The sequence below is a fragment of the Artemia sp. Qi Xiang Cuo genome, chromosome 20 (assembly GCF_049724085.1).
Source record: "Artemia sp. Qi Xiang Cuo chromosome 20, ASM4972408v1, whole genome shotgun sequence".
In the NCBI taxonomy this organism is placed as follows: domain Eukaryota; kingdom Metazoa; phylum Arthropoda; class Branchiopoda; order Anostraca; family Artemiidae; genus Artemia; species Artemia sp. Qi Xiang Cuo.
Genome location: NC_142813.1, coordinates 29,548,630 through 29,568,682, shown reverse-complemented (window position 1 = coordinate 29,568,682; position 20,053 = coordinate 29,548,630). Strand labels below are relative to the sequence as shown.

The 20,053-nt window shown below is 34.5% G+C and overlaps 3 protein-coding genes across 4 annotated transcripts in view; 2 read left to right on the top strand and 1 right to left on the bottom strand.

Moving 5' to 3' along the window:
• Positions 1-20,053, top strand: part of LOC148940069 (GTP-binding protein 2-like) — a 45,352-nt gene that overhangs the window by 16,720 nt on the left and 8,579 nt on the right. Inside the window, 5 exon segments of the mRNA XM_089106066.1 lie at positions 6,215-6,323; positions 6,325-6,381; positions 6,844-6,923; positions 16,481-16,508; positions 19,347-19,458. Of these exon segments, the coding sequence (XP_088962192.1) occupies positions 6,215-6,323; positions 6,325-6,381; positions 6,844-6,923; positions 16,481-16,508; positions 19,347-19,458 (386 nt within the window).
• On the top strand, positions 7,841-11,083 carry LOC148940071 (myb/SANT-like DNA-binding domain-containing protein 1). Of its 2 annotated transcripts, XM_089106353.1 has the most exons (3): positions 7,841-8,392; positions 9,738-9,830; positions 10,706-11,083. In XM_089106353.1, exons 1-3 carry the CDS (start codon positions 8,065-8,067, stop codon positions 10,810-10,812), a joined length of 528 nt encoding a protein of 175 aa, XP_088962479.1. In that variant the 5' UTR covers positions 7,841-8,064; the 3' UTR covers positions 10,813-11,083. The 2 variants fall into 2 exon arrangements, with proteins under 2 accessions (XP_088962479.1, XP_088962480.1); XM_089106354.1 differs by lacking the exon at positions 9,738-9,830.
• On the bottom strand, positions 12,239-15,972 carry LOC148940070 (uncharacterized). The gene is made up of 2 exons (XM_089106355.1): positions 15,329-15,972; positions 12,239-13,543 (listed from the first exon to the last, which is right to left on the bottom strand). The coding sequence occupies exons 1-2, from the start codon at positions 15,478-15,480 to the stop codon at positions 13,192-13,194; spliced, it is 504 nt and encodes a 167-aa protein (XP_088962481.1). The 5' UTR covers positions 15,481-15,972; the 3' UTR covers positions 12,239-13,191.

Below are 20,053 nucleotides of genomic sequence, written 5' to 3'. Positions count from 1 at the left end.
CTCCACACAAACAACCTAAACTAGAGTGGCGCAAAAGCAGCTGTAATAGCGCTAGCAGCACCATCTCTGTTTTTAGTCGAAAACCGAGTCGAAAATTAGTAATCCCCCCCCCCCGAACAAAAATCCTAGATCCGCTCTTGGGTAGTTTCATGCTTGGTAAATTATTTGATTTTATTTTTGCTCATGTTTTGCTTAATGGAGTTCTTTACTTTTCTTTGAAAAACTTATGTTGTGGAAAAAGTTTTTTTAATTAATTTCTGTTCCTTTAATATTGACATAGTCGTTTCAGGGGAAAAGAAAATAATACTTTAAATCTTTTCGTTTTTTTAAGAATTTAAATTTTGGCCTGCTATTTGTATTCTGGAGAAAAATTTTCAGCAATTTGTAACGTCATGCACCCTTTTAAAAATCTGGACACAGATAGTACTGTTTAATTTAGTTTCATACCTCCTCTAGTTGACCTGAAATAGAAAACTGGATACCATTCGCAAAAAAATCTGTTTACTTTCTTTGATAGCATCTATACACTTACTTTATTTTGACTTGGTTGAATTTTAAGGGCAGAAGTATCCCCGAAATTCTGAACATAATTCCATAAATTTTTCTTGGGATACTGCTCAGATGCCTTATTGAGAATTAGCATTAACACAGTGTGTTTCTATTAAATCTTAAGGCAACATTTAGTTTTTAAACATAAAGGCAAATGGCAGGGTGGGTGTGGGAGGGGGATTAGAATTTCCATTCACTTTCGACTATTAAAAGGGACATTAGCCATTTCTATTTTCAATCGAATGAGCCCTTTTCGAAGTTCCTACGACAACTCCTTCGATACGAAGTCCCCTGGTCTAAACAACAACAACAACAACAAAATAATACATTATACCCACATCGATATTTACTATAAAAATATCAAGCCTTCCAATCACATTAGACTATTAAAAAGGGCACTAGGCCTTTCGATTTCTAATCGAATGAGCCCTTTTCGAGTTTCTACGACAGCGCTTTCTATAAACACCTTATGTGCCCCAGGGTATAAATTACAACCCTTACCCTAATGGCTGTGAGGGTGGTTGTCATCCTCTAAGACCTAATTTCCAGAACTTTCAACTACGTTAAACAAAATGGCTATCTCAAAATTTTGATTGGATGTGTCTGGGAAAATAGTGGGCGGGAGAGGGGCGCTAGTTGCTCTCCTATCACTTTTAACGCTTAGAAAAGGCGCTTGCCCTTTCAATTCCTATACAAATGAGCTCTTTTGAAGTTACTACGACAACGCTTTCAATAAAAACCTTATTTGCCCCCAGGGCATAACTTACAACCCTTGCCTTGAGGGCTTGGGGGGGCTATCATCCTCTAAGATCTAAGTTCCAGAACTTTCTGCAACGTTGAACAAAATGGCTATCTGAAAATTTTTATTGGATGTGTTTGGGGGACTGGTGGGCATGAGAGAGGGGTAGGTACCCTCCAATCACTTTGAACTATTTAAAAAGAAACCAGGCCTCTCAATTTGCAATTGAATGAGCCCCTTTTGAAGTTTTTGCGACAACTCTATCTATAAAAACCTTATATGCCCCTATGGCATAACTTACAACCCTTGCCCTGAGGGCTCTGGGGGGTTCGTCATCCTTAAATACATAATTTCCAGAACTTACAACTACGTTGAACAAAATGGCTATCTCTAAACTTGATTGAATGTGTTCGGCGAAATGGTGGGCGTGAGATGGGGGTTAATTACTCTCCATTCACTTTCGACTATTAAAAAGGGCAATTTCAATTTACAATCAAATGAGCCCTTTTTGAAATTTCTACAACAACTTTCAATATAAACCTTACATCCCCCCAGGGCATAACTTACAACTTTTCCATTGAGGGTTCTGACAGGGTTATCATCCTAAAAGACCTAATTTCCAGAACTTTCGCCTACGTTGAACAATGTAGATATCTCAAAATTTTGATTGGATGTGTTTGGGGAAATGGTGGGCGTGCGAGGGGGGTTAGTTGCCCTTCAGTCACTTTCGACTATTAAAAGGGCACTAGCCTTTTCAATTTCCAATTGACTGAGCCATTTTTGAAGTTTCTACAACATCGCTTTCTATTAAAACCTTACATGCCTCCAGGGCATAACTTACGACCCCTTCCCTGAGGGCTGTGGGGTGGAGGGGTTGTCATCCTTAAAGACCTAATTTCCAAAACTTTCAACTACGTTGAATAAAATGGGTATCTTAAACTTTTGATTGGATATGTGTGGGGGAAAGGTGGGCGTGAGAGGGGGGTTAGCCCTCAAATCACTTTTGACTATTAAAAAGGGTACTAGCCCTTTGAATTTCCAATCGAGAGCCCTTTTTCAAGTTTCTACGACAAAGATTTCAATACAAACTTATATGCCCCCTGGGCATTACTTATAACCCTTGCCCTGAAGACTGTGGGTGGAGTGTTCTAATCAAAGGTATAATTTCCTGAACTTTAAACTGCGTGGAACAAAATGGCTATCTCAAAATTTTGATTGGATGTTTTTTGGGAAATGATGGGCGTGGAAGGTTAGTTGCCTTCCAATCACTTTCGACTATTAAAAAGGGCACTAGCCATTTCAATTACCAATCGAATGAGCCCATTTTGAAGTTTCTACGACAATTCTTTCTATAAAAACCTTATATGCCCCAAGGGCGCAACTTACAATCCTTGCCCTGAGGACTGTGAGGGGGTTGTCATCCTCAGAGACCTAATTTCCAGAACTTTCAACTACGTTGAACAAAATGGCTATTTTAAAATTTTGATTGGATGTGTTTGGAGAAATAGTTGGCGTGAGAGGGGGGTTAGTTGCCTCCTATCACTTTCGACTATTAAAAAGGGCACTAGCCCTTTAAATTTCCAATCGAAGGAGCCCTTTTTCAAGTTTTCAATAAAAACTTATATTCCCCCAGGGCATAACTTATAACCCTTGCCCTGAAGACTGCGGGGGGAGTGTCCTGCTCAAATGTATAATTTCCTGAACTTTAAACTGTGTGGAACAAAAAAGCTAACTCAAAATTTTGATTGGATGAGTTCGGAGAAATGTTGGGCGTGGAAGGGTTGTTAGTTGCCTTCCAATCACTTTTGACTATTAAAAAGGGCACTAGCCATTTCAATTTTCAATCGAATGAGCCCTTTTTGAAGTTTCTACGACAAAGCGTTGTATAAAAACCTTTTATGCCCCCAGGGCATTTCTTACAACCTTTACCCTGACGGTTTTGGAAGCTGTCATCCAGGCAGACCTAGTTTTTAAGCCTATCTGTTGCGTGAAACAACCAGGCTATCATTATGCGTTGAGTGTCTGGGGTTAGAGAAATTGTGGGTGCGAGAGGAGGGATAGCTGCCTTCCAAGTCATTTTGGCTCCCACAATTTGCCATTTCCCGTAGTCTTACCTTCCGAATGAGTTCTTTTTGAAGCTTCTACAACAACGCCTTTTATGAAAACCTTATATGCCCCCAAGGCATAACTTGTAACCCTTGCCCTGGGGGCTCTGGGGGACTTTCCTCCTCAAAAACATATTTTCTATCTGGAAATCAACTACGCTGAACAAAATGGCTATCTCAAAATTTTGATTGGATGTGTTTTGGGAAATGGTGGGCGTGAAAGGGGTGTTTGTTTAAATCACTTTCGACTATTAGAAAGGGCAAAAGCCACTCCGATTTCCAATTGAATGAGCCCTTTTCGAAGTTCCTACGACAACTTGTTCGATACGAAGTACCCTGGTTTAAAGGAAAAAAATAATAAATAATACATTGTGCCAACATCGTTCTTACGTGCCCCCAGGGCATAACTTAAAACCCTTGCCCTGAGGGTTGTGGGGGAGTGACCTTCTCAAAAACATATTTTCTATCTGGAAATCAACTACGCTGAACAAAATGGCTATGTCAAAATTTGATTGGATGTGTTTGGGGGAATGATGGGCGTGGGTAGGGGGGTTAGTTGCATTCCAATCTCTTTAGACTATTAAAAAAGACACAAGCCCCTCCGATTTTCAATTAAATGTGCCCTTTCTGAAGTCTCTACAATAACTCTTTTGATGCAAAGTGCCCTGGTCTAAGACCAAGAAAAAAAAATTATACAATGTGCCAACATCGTTCTTTGCTTAGGCAGCTCTATCGCTCCGCCTATGATTAAAATTGTATTTATTTTTAAAGCCTGGCTATTGAAGAAATATGAGAAGGATGCCTATCCGGGTTAACGGAATAGTATTGTCTACGTAAAGAGAGGTTTCATGTAAACCTCTTTACATGTAAACCAATATTTTTGTTTACGGCCGTTTCATGTAAAAGAGGTGTTCGTAGAAAGTAAGGAAGTGGCTCATCCGTTCAGAACTTGAAAGTTCCGATGCCCTTATTAAGACCCAAAGTGATTGAGGAGCAAAATCCTCCTACTCTTCTTGTTGTTTTAATGGCATTGGATCAAATATATTAATTATATATTTCTCCAAGAATGATCAAAACATAAAAAAAATATACTTAATAGGGGGTAAAACCTAAACAACCCCTAGGGCGAAGGCCAAAAATTATGTAATTTGTCAAATCTTCACAAATACACTTTAATAGAAAAGGGAATTTCTGCACTCGAATACTCGAATCGCTCGAATATATATAAAACTCGAATCACTCAAAAATATTAAATCTTTATAATTGTGGGTATAACCTGAGCCGGTTTCAATACCGGTATTTCCGTAACTTGCTGAGACCTCAATCTTGCAAATATTGCAACCATACATGTAAAGACCATTACCCTTCCAAAACTGCCAAATTTTTATCAGAAAGGATTTTCAATCACTATAATTGAACGGCTAAAGTGAGCCAGTGACTCTACCAACAACCCTCCCAAGGCTTGTGGATTTTCCCATCTTATTTCACTGGAATCATACTAGAAATTTCAAACGTTATAATTAGAGGCGCAAAGCAGACCAGTGCCCTCTCCAACATCATCCGTCACCAACAATTTTTCAGCAGAGATGAAGACCAGGTATTTTCTCCTATCGGCTTGGGAATCACGGTGTACGTTCAACCTTTGAGATTAGAGAATATGTATTTGTAGAGTTGTAACCCCTTCCCCGATCCTTGTATGTAACTTCTCTGATTAGCTTGAAACGTTGTGGGTAGGAATATTTAGGCAAGAGACTGTCGGGAGACATTTTCTGAGGTTTGAGCACTTCTGAGCCCTATCTACCTCCTCCACAATAGTTTGGAGATCTGTCTGGAATTTAATTGGGACATCTCTACAGTAAACGGGATTTTTGGCAAAAAATTTACTTCAGGTCGCTGGTCTTTTTTGTTTTTTTTTGGCTGAAATAGTGTTAGGCTTCCAATATGTTAAAGTTGGGATCCACCGAAGTATGAAACTTAGAAGCCTAGATGGTACAAGTCAGCGCTCTAATATTTCTTGAGGAGTTTTTATAGTTACCTATCCACCCACTTTCAAGTGATTCCCACGCTTTCGACTTTTCAATCACTTTTTCAGCAAGCTACTACAGAAAATACCTGTATATGTAGATCCCAGATAAATCAATCAAAACGTATTAGTTGGTTTTAGCAGTCTCCCGTCTGATGATTTGACATCTTTGAAGCACCTCGGGCCAAAACTGTCCTTCATTGGCCTGTTTTAATCCTTGGGATTGAATCCTTATGGTAGCATTGTCAAGCATTGTATGATTGAAGGTCCAGGTGTTCTTTGAATCCTTCAAATACCCCTAGCCCTTCCAACGCGAACAACGCAGTTTTTGTTGCTATCTCTGTAATAACTGCATGCTTATCTTATAACAAAAAATAATTTTTTGCTGAAAATAAGGGTTACAAATTAACTAGAGGAATATGGATAAGGCTAAGACACTGCAACCTCAGGGGGTGTGAGAGTCATTGTAGCCCAACTCTTATCTGTGGTAATGTCTTTACTTTTTTAATTTTTATTTTATCATTCATTTTAATTTCTGGTCGTTTTGAGTTTAACGCGTGTTATTTTACTTTATTTTGCTCTTTTTTGGTTTTTATATAGCTTTTTACTTTTCTTCTAAAGCTTTTTTTAAATAATTTAATTTGTAAGGCCCTGTAAGGTTTAAAACATGACTTAATTTAAAGGTACAATTTGTTCTTGGTTCAGCAGATGCAAGCGGGCTCAGATGAAAATAATAGACCGAGTTTATTATTCTGTTCATCCCCTAGTTAGGTCTTAGTTTTTTGTTTTTTTTTATAGAGTTGAAGATGAAGATACAGTGATGACTGCTGGAAGAGTTGTAGATGGGCAGATCGTGCCCATTTTTGCTGTTTTTAGTGTATCTGGCTATGGATTAGATCTTCTTAATGCAATACTTGCATTTACTCTCGTCTCTTACCGCAAGAGAACGGGAGAAAATGATGCAGGTATGTCCCTTTTTTCTGGTTGTAATTCTTTTCTTTGTTTTACGTACCTACAAGTCATGTCTCGTCTTTGACTCATTTCTTTTTTGTACTTTGTTCAAAATGTAGTCCAACTATACTCAGCGACCTTTTTTAATAGGTGGACGACCCTTTGTAAGAAACTTTAGGAAGACTAGTCGAAGGCCCTCTAATAATAAAAATATGTATTGCAGCAAAATGCACCGCTTTGCTTTTGCTCCCTCCCCCTCCCGAGTCATTGGGAAAATTCTCACAAAAGTTCCTTGAAAAGCTAACTAAAGACAGTTGCTTAGATAAAATTTTACTTTGGTTAGGCCTCGCGCATCTACCGCCGGGTAGGTCAGAAACAAGGTCAAGTTAGGTCGGAAAAATACTTTCTTATAGCCATTATATAAATGAAAAAGCACGTGTATGCAATCAACTTACTGTATTTGTTTGTATCTACAGAGAGGTGTAAAATCTGTAAACTTTCCATTTATGAAGTCAATAAAAATTACTGGTTCCTGGTTTGCGTTTACTGACTTAAGGTATCTGACAAATAACTAAATAAGAAAAAAATAATGCGTCAATAGGTAATTATAATAAGGATACAGGTAAAAAGCGTATATAACTGCACGAAAAATAAAGTTAAAAATATATATTTGTAATAATATTAGATTTGCCTTGATAGCCTCTTATTGGATAATAGTGAAAACATGAAGCTATAAATTGTGTCCACAGTAAAATGTAACAAGTCAATTTTTCAGTAATCAAGTGTTGACCCAAAAAACTTTGTTTTTAGTGTAATTGTGAACTTTATTAACGTGCTGTTGCTCTGAATCAACAACAGGTGAAAACTCAAGCTTGTGAAAATATATATCTGCAGTAATTCTCAAGATATACGACACAACGCGTATCAAACCAAACAATACGAAAAATTAGTGGGTAACGTTTACTCATTGACTCACTCAGGATCCACAGATCGAAATACATGGAACATTATAGTATGGATACTGAATACCGCAGATCGTCAATCATCAGAAACGAATGAGGGGGAAGACGAAAGAAAACTAACGACCGTGCGAGATGGAAATAAACGCAAATATAACCATACAACCAAGCTTGGAATACGGTAATGTGGAGGGGAATTTTAGGGACGAGTTACATCTTTTTGTATGCTTAGGGAGATTTTGGAGGTACAAGACGATCTTAGGTACCGCTTTATCAAATTCTAGGTGCCAGGAATGACACTTTAAAACTTAATATTATTCAGATTAATATTGTAGATCGGGAAACTCCTCTCATACTGTAACGGTGTGGGAATTTGGAACCCATTTTACCAATAGGTGTTTCGCAGAAAATGACAGAATGTGGCTTCCACACTGCGCACGTCACTTTCTGCTATAAGTAGCTAAATTTTGGCTAGACCGTAAAAGCGCGTCTCCATTTGGCAGATTCTGCAAATCTGCACTGCAAATCTGCAAATTTTATTTCAATGGAGACTGCTTTTCCGTCTCCGTATTGGCAGTTTGCAGATTCTGCAACCTTCGACGTTGCTTTTTCTGCAAGATGGCAGAATCAGGGATAATGGAGATCAGACTTGGCGGATACAAAATAACTGCCGGACAAATAAAAGACTCTTGTAAATATTCTCAGAAAAGAATTTTTAAAAGAAATTGTTGATGATTTATGAAAATGGGTAAAACAGCTAAAGATACAGAAGCTATAAAGGGTTCTAGAAAATGGACAACAGAAGAGGTGATTGTATTAATAGAAATATGGAAGGATTTTTATGACCAACTTTGTTCAATGGCAAATAAAATTCTTATATGTGAGGAAATGGCAAATCTGATGGTTGATAAAGGCTATGAGAAGAGATCCCCTACAGATATAAAAATAAGAATTAGATACTTAACAGATCAGTACAATAGAGTGCGACCAAGATCTTCTGATACAGGGAAAGGTGGAGAAGAAAAGCCAGCATGGATATTTTACAGTCAGGTGCATGAAATCTTAGGTAAGATTCTTTCTTAAACTTGTTATGGCTAATGATACCTTTTTAATATTTTATTGAAACTTGCATTTATAGGAATTGTTGCTTTGAAAAGTGTTTGCTCAGTCTCTTCTAAAACAAGTGCTGTAATACTGAAAAAAAGGGTCAATATATACCAAATCATATTATTGAGTTAGGACTAAAGTTAATACACCATTCAATGCCTTTTTTTATTCTGATTAAGAATATAATAAGCATTTCTATCAGAAATGAATGTCAGCCCCCCCCCCTATATAGGCTATACCTAACCTAACCTAACCTAACCTATCCCTAAATTGGCCTATATAGGGGGGGGGCTTAATTTAAGGTCCTATATAAATGATTAGTATAGTCGTAATCAGAATTAAAAATGCATCGAATGGTGTATTCACTTTAGTCCTAACTCAATAATATGATTTGGGACACATTGACCAAAAAAAGTAGCCTACCATCTCATCCCCTTTCAACACTATTTGTAAATATAATAGGCATCCTTGCCCCCCTCCACCTTAATGGGGCCAGGGATAAACCTAGGCTCTTTATAAAACTTTACAGGTTCTGTTGACTTTTAATAGGGTAAAAGGACACTTTACTAGGGTCTATGACAGTCCCAAATCTCATACTTATACCTACAAAGCTGCATATGTGCTTTGGCTGTATCTTACTGATTCTATTAGCTGCCAAAACATGGAAAATGAAGAAAAAACAGGTTTAAGAAAAACAGAAATGTCAAAAACAATTAGGCTATGTTTCAGGTTGTAAACTATTGTGGGTAGGCTTTTGCTATATTTGTTATTAGTTAAAGTGTTTTATTTGAATTATGCTTAGCCTTCTAGTTATAATATCCAAAGACCTAAATTTTAAATTGCGGTTCACTGTGAGGTCCCTAGAAACTGGCTAAAATAATGTAGAATCTTGCAACCTAAAAAGTTGTTGGACACACTATCTAGTATTTAAAGTATTTATTATGAATCTTTATAGTTATGGATTATCTAATTTTTGTATGATTTCTTTTGACTATGTTCTATTTTCAAATTTATCTCTAAGACTAGGCACCCCTGCCTCTACTTTCTAGGAGAAACTTTGTATTGGCCCTCTTTAACTTTTTTTGTAAATGGAAACTCTTGGCATTAAATTAACTAAATGACAGGGCAGAAAAAATTGCTGACCAATTTAAATTTTCTTGAATACCATATAAAAAACCTTAGATATAAAAATATTCTGAGTCAAATATAAACAAATGAAAATCTTGTTCCTAATATGGCTCTGTAAATACAACAGTGACAGCTAATACCTTTTTGTTTGTGCTTTATATTTTTCAAATTTCTAGGAGTACGCCCAGCTTTCAATGAAGAAATTGCTGAGACACATGAAACATCAATTGAAGCAGATGTAGATGAAATGTTGGAAAACCATAATCAAGGTTAGTAATTAACTTGTACAGTATATATTTTTGGAGTGTTTTTCTTAATTTTTTCCCAGTAATTAATTTTGCTGGGATCAATAAAAAAGAACTCCCATGTGATCTTTGAAATTCATAAATCTTTTCTAAGAAATGACTGGAAAATTAGCTTGAATTGTGGTTGAATAGAACAATAGCTTCTGGAAGGAAAGGGGGGTTTTTCTTATTGAGGCAATGGGATTCCAACTCCTGGCATGACTATGTATGGCCTAACATTGTTATTTTTAGAATTATAAATACAATGTTTTATTTCCTTTTTCAAACAACTTAAAAAGTTGACACAAAGCAACAACTAAGAATGGAAATGATTAATGGCTGAGGTATTTTGTTTTTACCATAACAGACATTTCAAGACAGGTTTGCAGTACTATGAAAAGGTTTCGGTAAGATATGCAAAATATTGGACCTTTAAGCCACCCTCTTCTGTTGCCATGACTGCAATGAAGTCAAAACCTCCATTCTTGTTGAGAAAAGTCTGTAAAAATGATGCTTTTCTTGATTATATCCAAAACATCACTAATTTTGTGGTAAATTGTGAAATATTTCCCAGGAGGGGAGGGAGTAAATTTATTCACAACTTATTTTTAATCAAAACTATTTCTATACCTCCCTCAAAAGATTGATACAAAATACAATATTTGCTAGTGAAAATCTAGTAGCAAAGTTGACATTTTGAAACTTTTTAACTTGTTCTTTATATAAAAAAAAAACAAGATAGAATTCAAAATTGGACAAAGATCAAATTATGTAATTACGAGTTATATGTTTTTTTTATATAGATCCAATGTTTAGCTAACCCCTCATATATATTTATATATGTGTATTTTCTGTTTAAGGAACTCAAAATGCAAATCCAGGGCCAAGCATTTCAAGGAAAAGACAGCTTAGCAAAGATGATACCAGTAAGTATATTCATGAAGTCTTACTAATATTAGTAAAGTAAAAATGACTTTGTTGCAAAAGCAATTGGTTCATTGCTCCAATATTTACATTCTCCCATCTTCATTTTTGGAAATATTATTAGATAGAGAATTGGAGAGTATTTTCCTCTTTTATTTGCGTCATAAGATACCCAGTAGTCAGCTACTTGCCAAATCAATAGGTCAAATAGTGATAAAAACTCTGTTATTTATTTATTAACACAAGAAACGTAAGAATAATGCTGGTCAAATAGAATATATTGCACTTAAAGAAAAAGCCAAATAAATGACAAAGATAAAAATACATTATTTGCTTCCTAAGATACCCAGTAGTCAGTTACTTGCCATATCAACAGTCAAATAGTAATCAAAAATCTTTTTTTTATTTATTAACACAAGAAACATTAGAATAATGCTGGTTAAATAAAATATAATACACTCATAAAAAAAATCCAAATAAATAGCAAGGATAACAAATACATTATTTTGTTTCATAAGATACCCAGTAGTCAGATACTTGACATATCAACAGTCAAATAGAAATAAAAACCATGTTGTTTATTTATTAACACAGGACATGTTAGAATAATGCTGGTTAATTCTGCTTATAATAGTTTGTCCTTTTCAAACATGTCTGTAGGCGGGGGGGTGTTACTTAATGTTGAAATTGAAGAAAAGCATATCTGTAATGTATTTTTTTAAAATTATGCTCAAATCCTATTATTAAGCATCTTTTCACTCGAAACGACAAAGAGTAAGACGTTAAAAAGGGGAGAGGGGTTGAAAATGCTGAAACTACGAGACTTGCACTGGAAATACAAGAAATACCAACATTTTCCTTTTTCTGTAGAATCTTTCTATCCTGTATTTACAAAAGACACTAAACTTTAAAATCAGTGGCCTGCACAATCATCCTGTATAATATATAGAAAAGGCACAAAACTTTAAAATCAGTGGCCTGTATTATTACCACGTATAAAATATTATGCAAAAAAAAATAGTTCCATTAAGGAGTAATCACTACATTTTTTTTCCTTTCTTTTTTTGTGACTTTCAAAAACATAGCAGAAAGTAAAGAACAGGTTCCTTATTGACAGAGCAGCGAAAAGTAATTCAGAAGCTTAGGGAAAATGTCATTGTCAATCATGTATTTACAAAAGGCACTAAACTTTAAAATCAGTGGCCAGTATTATTACCCTGTATACAATATTATGCAAAAAAACAAAAATTTAGTTCCATAAAGGAGTAATCACTACATATTTTTTTTCTTTATTTTTTAGCTGACTTTCAAAAACACAGCAGAAAGCAAAGAAGAGGTTCCTTATTGACAGAACAGCAAAACCTAATCCAGGAGCTTAGGGAAAGTGAGATTGCAGAGAAGGAAGAGAGGAAACAACTCTTCTTCATTCTTTGAAACTCAAAAATTACTAGTGGATGCTGCTAAAAAAAAATAATGAAATTCTAGAGGAAATTTCAAAAGAAAGACAATCCAAAAGAAGTGTGAATAGCATGCATAGCTGCCATCACCCCAAAATGAGCAATGTGAAGGTTCTTCAAACTAATTCTTGCAATTTGATGGATGATATTCATATCATTTCCTCTGCTCCCACAGATGCAAAGAGGGCAAATAGTGTTAACACAGTAAAACCAAAAATTATGATTATTAAAAAAGAGTACAAATAACTGCTGCTTGTTTTTTTAATTGGTAAGCATATAACTGAATAGTTTTAGATGTTATAAAAATTAAGGTGAATAAAATATATTTTGTGATGGAAAATTTTGCATGTTCTCCTGGAATTAGGATCTCTTGCTTAAAGGCAATTTGAATTTATATATTTATTTTTGTATTACTTAAAGCCAAGACAGTTTCATTTTAATTGGCATCTTAGGAGACACTTTTCTACACATAAAATGATGTTAAATTTCAGGTGGTAGAAAACTGTTAATTTGACAGTTCCAAGGCAATAAATACTTTATCCCCATAGGTAAAACAACTTTTTAATTACCAAAATAACAGTTGCACTAAACAAAAATTAGTGACAGACTCTTGACAACTGAACTCACAAATTTATAGCCTTCTCTGGTTGAATTTCATGGGGTAGAAAACTATCAATTTGACAGTTCTAAGGCAATAAATACTTTATCCCCATAGGTAAAACAACTTTTTAATTACCAAAATAACAGTTACACTAAACAAAAATTAGTTACAGACTCTTGACAACTGAACTCACAAATTTATAACCTTCTCTGGTTGAATTTCATGGGGTAGAAAAGTAGTAATTTGACAGTTCTAAGGCAATAAATACTTTATCCCCATAGGTAAAACAACTTTTTTAATTACCAAATTAACAGTTGCACTAAACAAAATTAGTGACAGACTCTTAACAACTGAACTCACGAATTTATTGCCTTCTCTGAGCCCAAAAATGACTCACTAAGGCTTGTCGGACATCAGATCCACTTGTAGAGACCCCCTGGTGACTTTCATGCAGGAATATTCTAGGCTGTGCTCCAATGACCTGGACACGGTTTACCCTGCGATTCTGTAAATGCCTTTCAAGGCCAGACAAATAATTTTTCCACTCCTGCAACACTTCAAAGTTCCTCATTGAGCAAAAATTATTAAGTGCTAAAGCTACTACACACACTTTATTTTCTGTCCCAAACTTAAAGTTTAAGCTATAAGCAAGCCTTGGAAATCTGGTTTTGACATGGCCGAATAGATTTTCAATGACCCTTCTTACTCTGGACAACCTAAAAAAAAGAATCTATTTCTTAAAAGAAACGAAAAATAGCCCTGAAGTCTAAATAGTTTTATAAAAAAGAAAAATAAACAGTCGAAACTTGAGTAAAGGTTTATTAATTTTAAACATTTAATTTAGGTTATTTTATAAAATAATATGAACATTAAAAAAAAAAAAAAAAAAACAACTGAGACATAGTGAGGAAAAAGATTCGATAAGAGACACCAAGTTAGAATGAAGTTAAAACAAAAAGAAAATGAACAAAATTAAAAAGACATGTTCTTACAATCTAGAGCTTTGGATAAAATGTTTTACTCTATTTTTGAAGTACATGATTCTTTATAATGACCGGTATTAAAGGGAGATACCATCTTTTGCAAAATCATCTAAAATATCTTAGGGCATGACAAATCTAGGCACTGAAATAAAATTAACTTTCTTAAACATATTACACACAAGAGAGCTGGGTGGTTGGACACAAGCATCAGAGCATAAGACCTACAAGAGGGAGTTTACAAGAGGGAGTAGCCTACAAGAGAAAGTGACACAGCCCAATGGTCCTAAGGTAAGGTCTGTACATATCACTGGGGTCCTTTATGTCAGATCAATTCATTGACTGGCAAGAATCATGATTTTACTTTCTTTTAGAGAAGGATATAAACTGCTCAAGAAAATACAAAAAATGTCTTGTTTTCAATAACTTTCAACCAATTTGCATTTTCTTTTTAACATTAAAAACAGGGTAAACCAAAATTTAATTCAGATTATGGATAGAATAGAATTGCAGCTATGAAATAGTAGCAAAGTGATTGGTTTTATTCACATGTTAAAACTGTGAGGGCAGAAAGATAGCATACCAAAACATATGCAGGGAATATAAACCTTAAATACCATGCATAAAATTAATAATTTGTCTTTAATCAACAATGTTCAACCAATTTACATTTGATTTTTCATTTGTAAAACAGTTTACATAAAATTTTCAAGATTTAATTCAGTAGATGGATAGAAAAAAACTCAATTATGAAAAAATATTAAAATGTTTTGTTTTTATTGACAAACTAAAGGAGAGCAGAAAGAGAGCATACCAAAACTTGCAAAGGAAACATTAACCTTAGATCTTTCATTTTTGAAGCCATATCCATTACAGGATTTCATTATAATTAAATTTTTCAGTTTGTATTGTCATTGTCCTAGGGCTTTTAAAACAATAAACATTATTGTTATCATTATTGATTTTTCTTTTAATTTTTATGGAACCAATTATCTTCTGAGCTTGGAATTCTAACTGTTATTCATTTAGGTTTAATAACATAGTTAAGTGTTTAAGCTGTGTAGCTATACTAAGCTGAGAAATATTTGATTGATTATTAACATACTATTCTGAGAAATTTACTTAAAAAAAAACAAAACCAAAATTACTTGCTTTAGAGAAAACATGGACCTTAAATTCTCTACATTTTTGCCCTACTCTGTTCACAGTGACAAGAAAAAGGAAGCCATTTGCTGGTTATGCTTAACAACAAGTTTAGCAGCTTTATTTTTTGTTGTAGTATGTATTGCTCATTAAATAAACAGTCAAATATAGAAATTTTATTAAAAGACCTTGAGTTTTTAATTATACTAGTAAATGAATGATATTTTTTTTTCTAATTTAACCTAAAACGAGGTTTCTAACAACCAAAAATACTTTAAATAAAGCAGACATGAATTGGTCTGCTAATGAAAGCTCAAGAAGTAGACTATAATCTTTGGATGAAAGCTTTGGAGCCTAGAGAAAATGCAAAAAGCTTACCTTTTATTAAAAAGAATTTCTTCTGGCTCAGTTGATTGCTTTCTAAAAGGCTTCATCATCCAAGCCTCTAGTCTAAAAGCCCCATCCCCAATAAGATGAAATGGAATCTTGACACCATTCAAATACCTTGAATAGCTTGGAAAGAGTGCCATTCATAGCTTTTTGGTAAATACTGGTGGACATAAATGCACCAGCATCACTACATCTACCTGGTATGCCTGCTTTAGCATACAAATATTGGTACTTGGCATCTGATATCACAAGTATATTCACACTATACCAGCCCTTAAAATTATAATAGTCACTGTGATATCTTTTGGGAGGGTGGAAAGGGACATGGCAACCGTCTATAGCCCCAATAGTCATAGGAAATCCCCAAAGTTCGTCAAATTCCTTTTCTTTTACCATTAATTGTTCCAAGCTGGTAGGCCATTTGGCACAATAACTCTCAGTGCAGCATCTATAAAATCATGAAAGCACTTCCCAAAAGTACTCCTTCCCAAGCCAAATAGTGAGCCTACTGTTTTATAATCACTGTTTGTTGCTAAAATAAAGATGGCAACAGCAACTTTCTTGTCCACTCTAATGGCTGGCCTGAATTTTGTGTCATTTGTTTGTATAGCATTTTCTACTTTATTCACAATCAAATAAAAGCTGTCCCAGTTTATTCTAAAATAACTGTAGAACTCAGCATAGGTATATCCTTGACGAACATTATCCCACTTGTGAGTTTGAGGCATAAACCTAATTCTTTTAGAATAAAGCTCACTCCTGAGCTTTTGCAGCTCCATGAGCTGTGAATTTACATTGAGATTGTCTCTCCCTCTTTTAGACCTTGATAAATTAGTGAAGATCGAGTTTGTTATCATAGATAAACTCTGCAACAAGATCATTAATTCTAAATTTGATTGAACAAGACGCATCTGAAGCATATCCATTGTGTTTTTTGTACACCCACGAACCTGTTGTTTAAATATTTTGCCGAATAACCGCAAATGGAGATGACAATGATTGCGGATTCGGCATTCTGGCAGATGTGCAGAATCTGCCAAATGGAGACGCGCTCTAAAAATCTATAAAATCATCAGTATCATCACCTAAAGTCATTCACAGTCATCATAAGTATCCTATTCAAAATTAAACATGTGGAAGCAACTGGATGGCTTGTGATGAAGAAATGGTGTAAAATTCTTTCTAGGCTACTACTTTTAACTTATTTTCAAAATTTATTAATTTCTCATTCAGAAATACTTTCTTATTGCTACCGTGTTCATTCTTCCGTAACATAACATTAACATATGTAGCAAAAACCTATATGTAGAGTTAGAGGTTGTTGGTTTCCATATCAGTTCGACGATCACGTGCATGTGTATGGCTTTTGTAGAGTACCGCTGACCAATTAAAACTTGCACCCGCTGATCAACAAAAACTTGCTGAAAAAAAAGTAAAACACAGCTATAAGATAAAGATAATAAGATGTGTTTAATCCTCCTTTCTATGAACATCCGGAGTTATCTTCTCGATTTTAGTGCCAATTTTCGTAAATTGTTAACAATATAAAACCTCCAAAAAAAGGAGAGAAAAAGTTACTTGGGAATCTAAAAGTACTAAGAGCACAAACTAGCAAACCTCCAAAGCAATTACCTTGATAAAAATAAGTTTAATTAAAAAATTACTCGAGACAGTTTTACTAGTTAAAAAATCTCTGACCTATTGAGAATATACATCTTCCTTTTAGGGGGAGTCAGGGGGGGGGTAATTTTTAAATTTCAAATGGCACTTAGTATAAATTAGGTAAAATTCTACTTTGGTTACTTTTACCTATCTTGGAAAGGGGTGAAGTTAGGAAAATGAAACTTTCAGGGATAGGTCTACAGGCTAAAATATGTCCTGGGAAGGTATTTTGAAGTACTTATCTCCTCTCCTTCTCCCTCTAGAGGATCCTGAAATTTGCCTACATGACAGGTAGACCTATTGAAATTTTGACAAAACAATATTTTACCTTAATTTTCAGTTATATGATTCTTTTTCTCGGGCTTTATTTCTGAGAATACAATTCTGTTATTTGAGTAGTATTTTAAGCCATATCAATGTTTTTTTTTCAAAATTTAGGAAATACATTTGCATATCTTTAAAACTCTATAAATCAGGATTGAGCAAAGTTGTGAAGCTGAAAACAATTTTGTTGGACTTCATTTTAAGCAGAAGATCCATATTACAAGGTTTCACTTTTATAACTCACAGATTTTTAAAGGTCATCAAAGGTCAGGACCCTCTAGAGGGAGAATGAGTTGATGTAGGTACTTCAAAATACCTTCCCGGGGCATACTTTAGCCTGTTGATCTATCCCTGAACGTTTCATTTTCCTAATGATACTCATTTCCAAGATAGCCAAAAGTAGCTAAAGTAGAATTTTACCAAAAATCATTCCATATTTGGGATCTAGAAAGAAAAAGAAGTAGGTCTTGTATAAAATATTCTTAAGACCCAGCGTACCCTTAAAAAGAGATATAAGCTCCTTAAAGGTCATGTCACAATATTTCCTTCTATGGCATATTGACCATTGAATAATAATGTTCCTTGCAGTGATACTTTGCTTCTGACATATTGACTCATTATCCAAGGATACCCAGTTGATTAAAACATAAAAGGTGTTGTCTTGCCTATAAGCAAAGTAGTCCAGTAAGACTACAAAAAGAGGGCCAAATCTCGGCATTTGAGCAACAGAAATATTTTTTACACCAAAATGGTCAGAAAAATATGCTTAATAACATAAGCAAATTCGGCCCAAACCAACTGTTCAGAAATACCCCTGTTTCAGGGAAAAGGGGGCGGGGGAATCTTGAATTTTAATTTCTGCAGTATTTTCTGGATTAAAAGGTCGTTTCCTATTAATTCGAGTCCGAGTAGACGGAAAATAACATCATAATTGGAAAAAAATCCACCACTTATTACCCCATTTTCCCATTTTCAATTAAGTATTATATTATTATAATACTACAAATAGCATTTTTACCCCCTCTGACCTCGTCTAGGGTGAAAATGGAGTACTAAGTGATGGAATTTTTCAGTTCTGGTATCATTTTCTATCTCCCTGGACTCAAATTAATAGGGAACCCAGATCCAGAAAATATTGGAGGTATGTACATTAGAGATTTTCTCCCATCTTTCCCCTGAAAAGGGGGTATATCGGCACGGCTGATTCTGAATGTGTTATCAAGCAAATTCTTTTGAACATTTTGGTGCCAAAAATATTTCTTTTGCTCAAATGTCGGGTCAAAATTATAGGTTTACTGGACTGAAAGGATTTTAGAAGACAGATTTTATACCCTAACAGAAGACGATTTATGGAAATAATATTTACAAGTGTTGCTTGGCAATAGTTTTTTTTTTAGAATTTAAAAAAGCTGAAACTACAAAATTGCAGTATCTATCTAAATAATTTGATTTTATTTTGTATTTAATGCATAAATTATGCTATGGGGGTATGAATTAGACTTGCTCGAATTCTTTTCTACCGATAATGACTTCCTATAATCTTTTATGAAATAGATAATTGCGCCACAGAGAAACTAGTGTATAATTGTGTGGACCAAAAATTAGACCGAGGAGGACTTCCGCCGCAAATACCTGGGGGAACCTTTGGGACCAGAACCTTCAAAACTTGATATATTTTCACATATTCTCTAAAAGTTCCTGCCGTGTTCATTTAACTTCCTTTGTTTTTTTCTGCTTATATATAAAGACCCCTCTTTGTTAGTTAAATAGTATTGTGGAAGGTTTCTCTTAACAAGTGATACCTTTTTTGTATTACATTTCTTTAGTTCAAATTTCACACTTTTAACTGTGTATCCAAAACTTAATGCAAATAGTATAAAGAAATAATTGTAAGTTTGTTCCCTAGAGGTATAGTTTGTGTGAAGTCTCTTCTTTTTTTTTTCAGGGTTTTTTCTTTTTTAATTTTTCCTTAGTAAACACCGAAAGATCTAAACACCATTAAATCTCCTATTTGTTTTAGGAGCCACCTGAATTTCACATTTGTGAAATTGTTCGATTGCCGAAAGTTGGCACAGTCTTGGGAGGGCTTGTACGAAGAGGAGTTTTGACAGAAGGAAGCGAACTTCTTGTCGGTAGGTGAAACTAGAAAAGTTGGAAAAGGGGTTAAAGGGAAATATGGTGTCCTTGGAAGCTTAAAAATATTTTTACAATAAATTTGATTTCATTGAGAGTATAAAATGTTGCAACACTAGCTCGGATTCAATAAGAAGCAAATTGCTTAGCGTGGTGGTACTTATTAGACACTGTAGATGAAGTTATATATACATAGATAAAAATCTTAAGAAATTGGCTGATTAAATTGTAAGAAATGATAACAAATAAACACACTTAGAAACAATAGCAAAAATTTTCTCAAGACAGTGGAATTCAATTCAGTGGATATTTTGGCCCTATGTTTCAAGGGCCATCCTCAGCAGAACACCAACAAAAATATATATATAAAGAACTTACATTAAAATGCAAACCTTATAACTAAAAATAGTCCTAGAATCATTACTTCAACGAAGTTCAACCAGAAGTGATAAATAAAGTGATATGAGATTATAAAATTCTTTCAAACGAAATAAAATAATTAAATACAAGCTTTCAAAACTAGTCTTGCTTTTTTGACAGTAAGTCCTAAAGGCCTTTTTGTAACAGGTTCGCTACTATTGTCTGTTGATTTAG

Coding starts and splice junctions, on each gene's coding strand:
- LOC148940071 (XM_089106353.1), top strand. CDS start 8,065: ATGAAAATGGGTAAAACAGCTAAAGATACAGAAGCTATAAAGGGTTCT. Junction 8,393..9,737: donor TCAGGTGCATGAAATCTTAG/GTAAGATTCTTT, acceptor TCAAATTTCTAG/GAGTACGCCCAGCTTTCAAT. Junction 9,831..10,705: donor GTTGGAAAACCATAATCAAG/GTTAGTAATTAA, acceptor TTTCTGTTTAAG/GAACTCAAAATGCAAATCCA.
- LOC148940070 (XM_089106355.1), bottom strand. CDS start 15,480: ATGGCACTCTTTCCAAGCTATTCAAGGTATTTGAATGGTGTCAAGATT. Junction 13,544..15,328: donor GAAATTCTTTTTAATAAAAG/GTAAGCTTTTTG, acceptor TCTTTTTTTTAG/GTTGTCCAGAGTAAGAAGGG.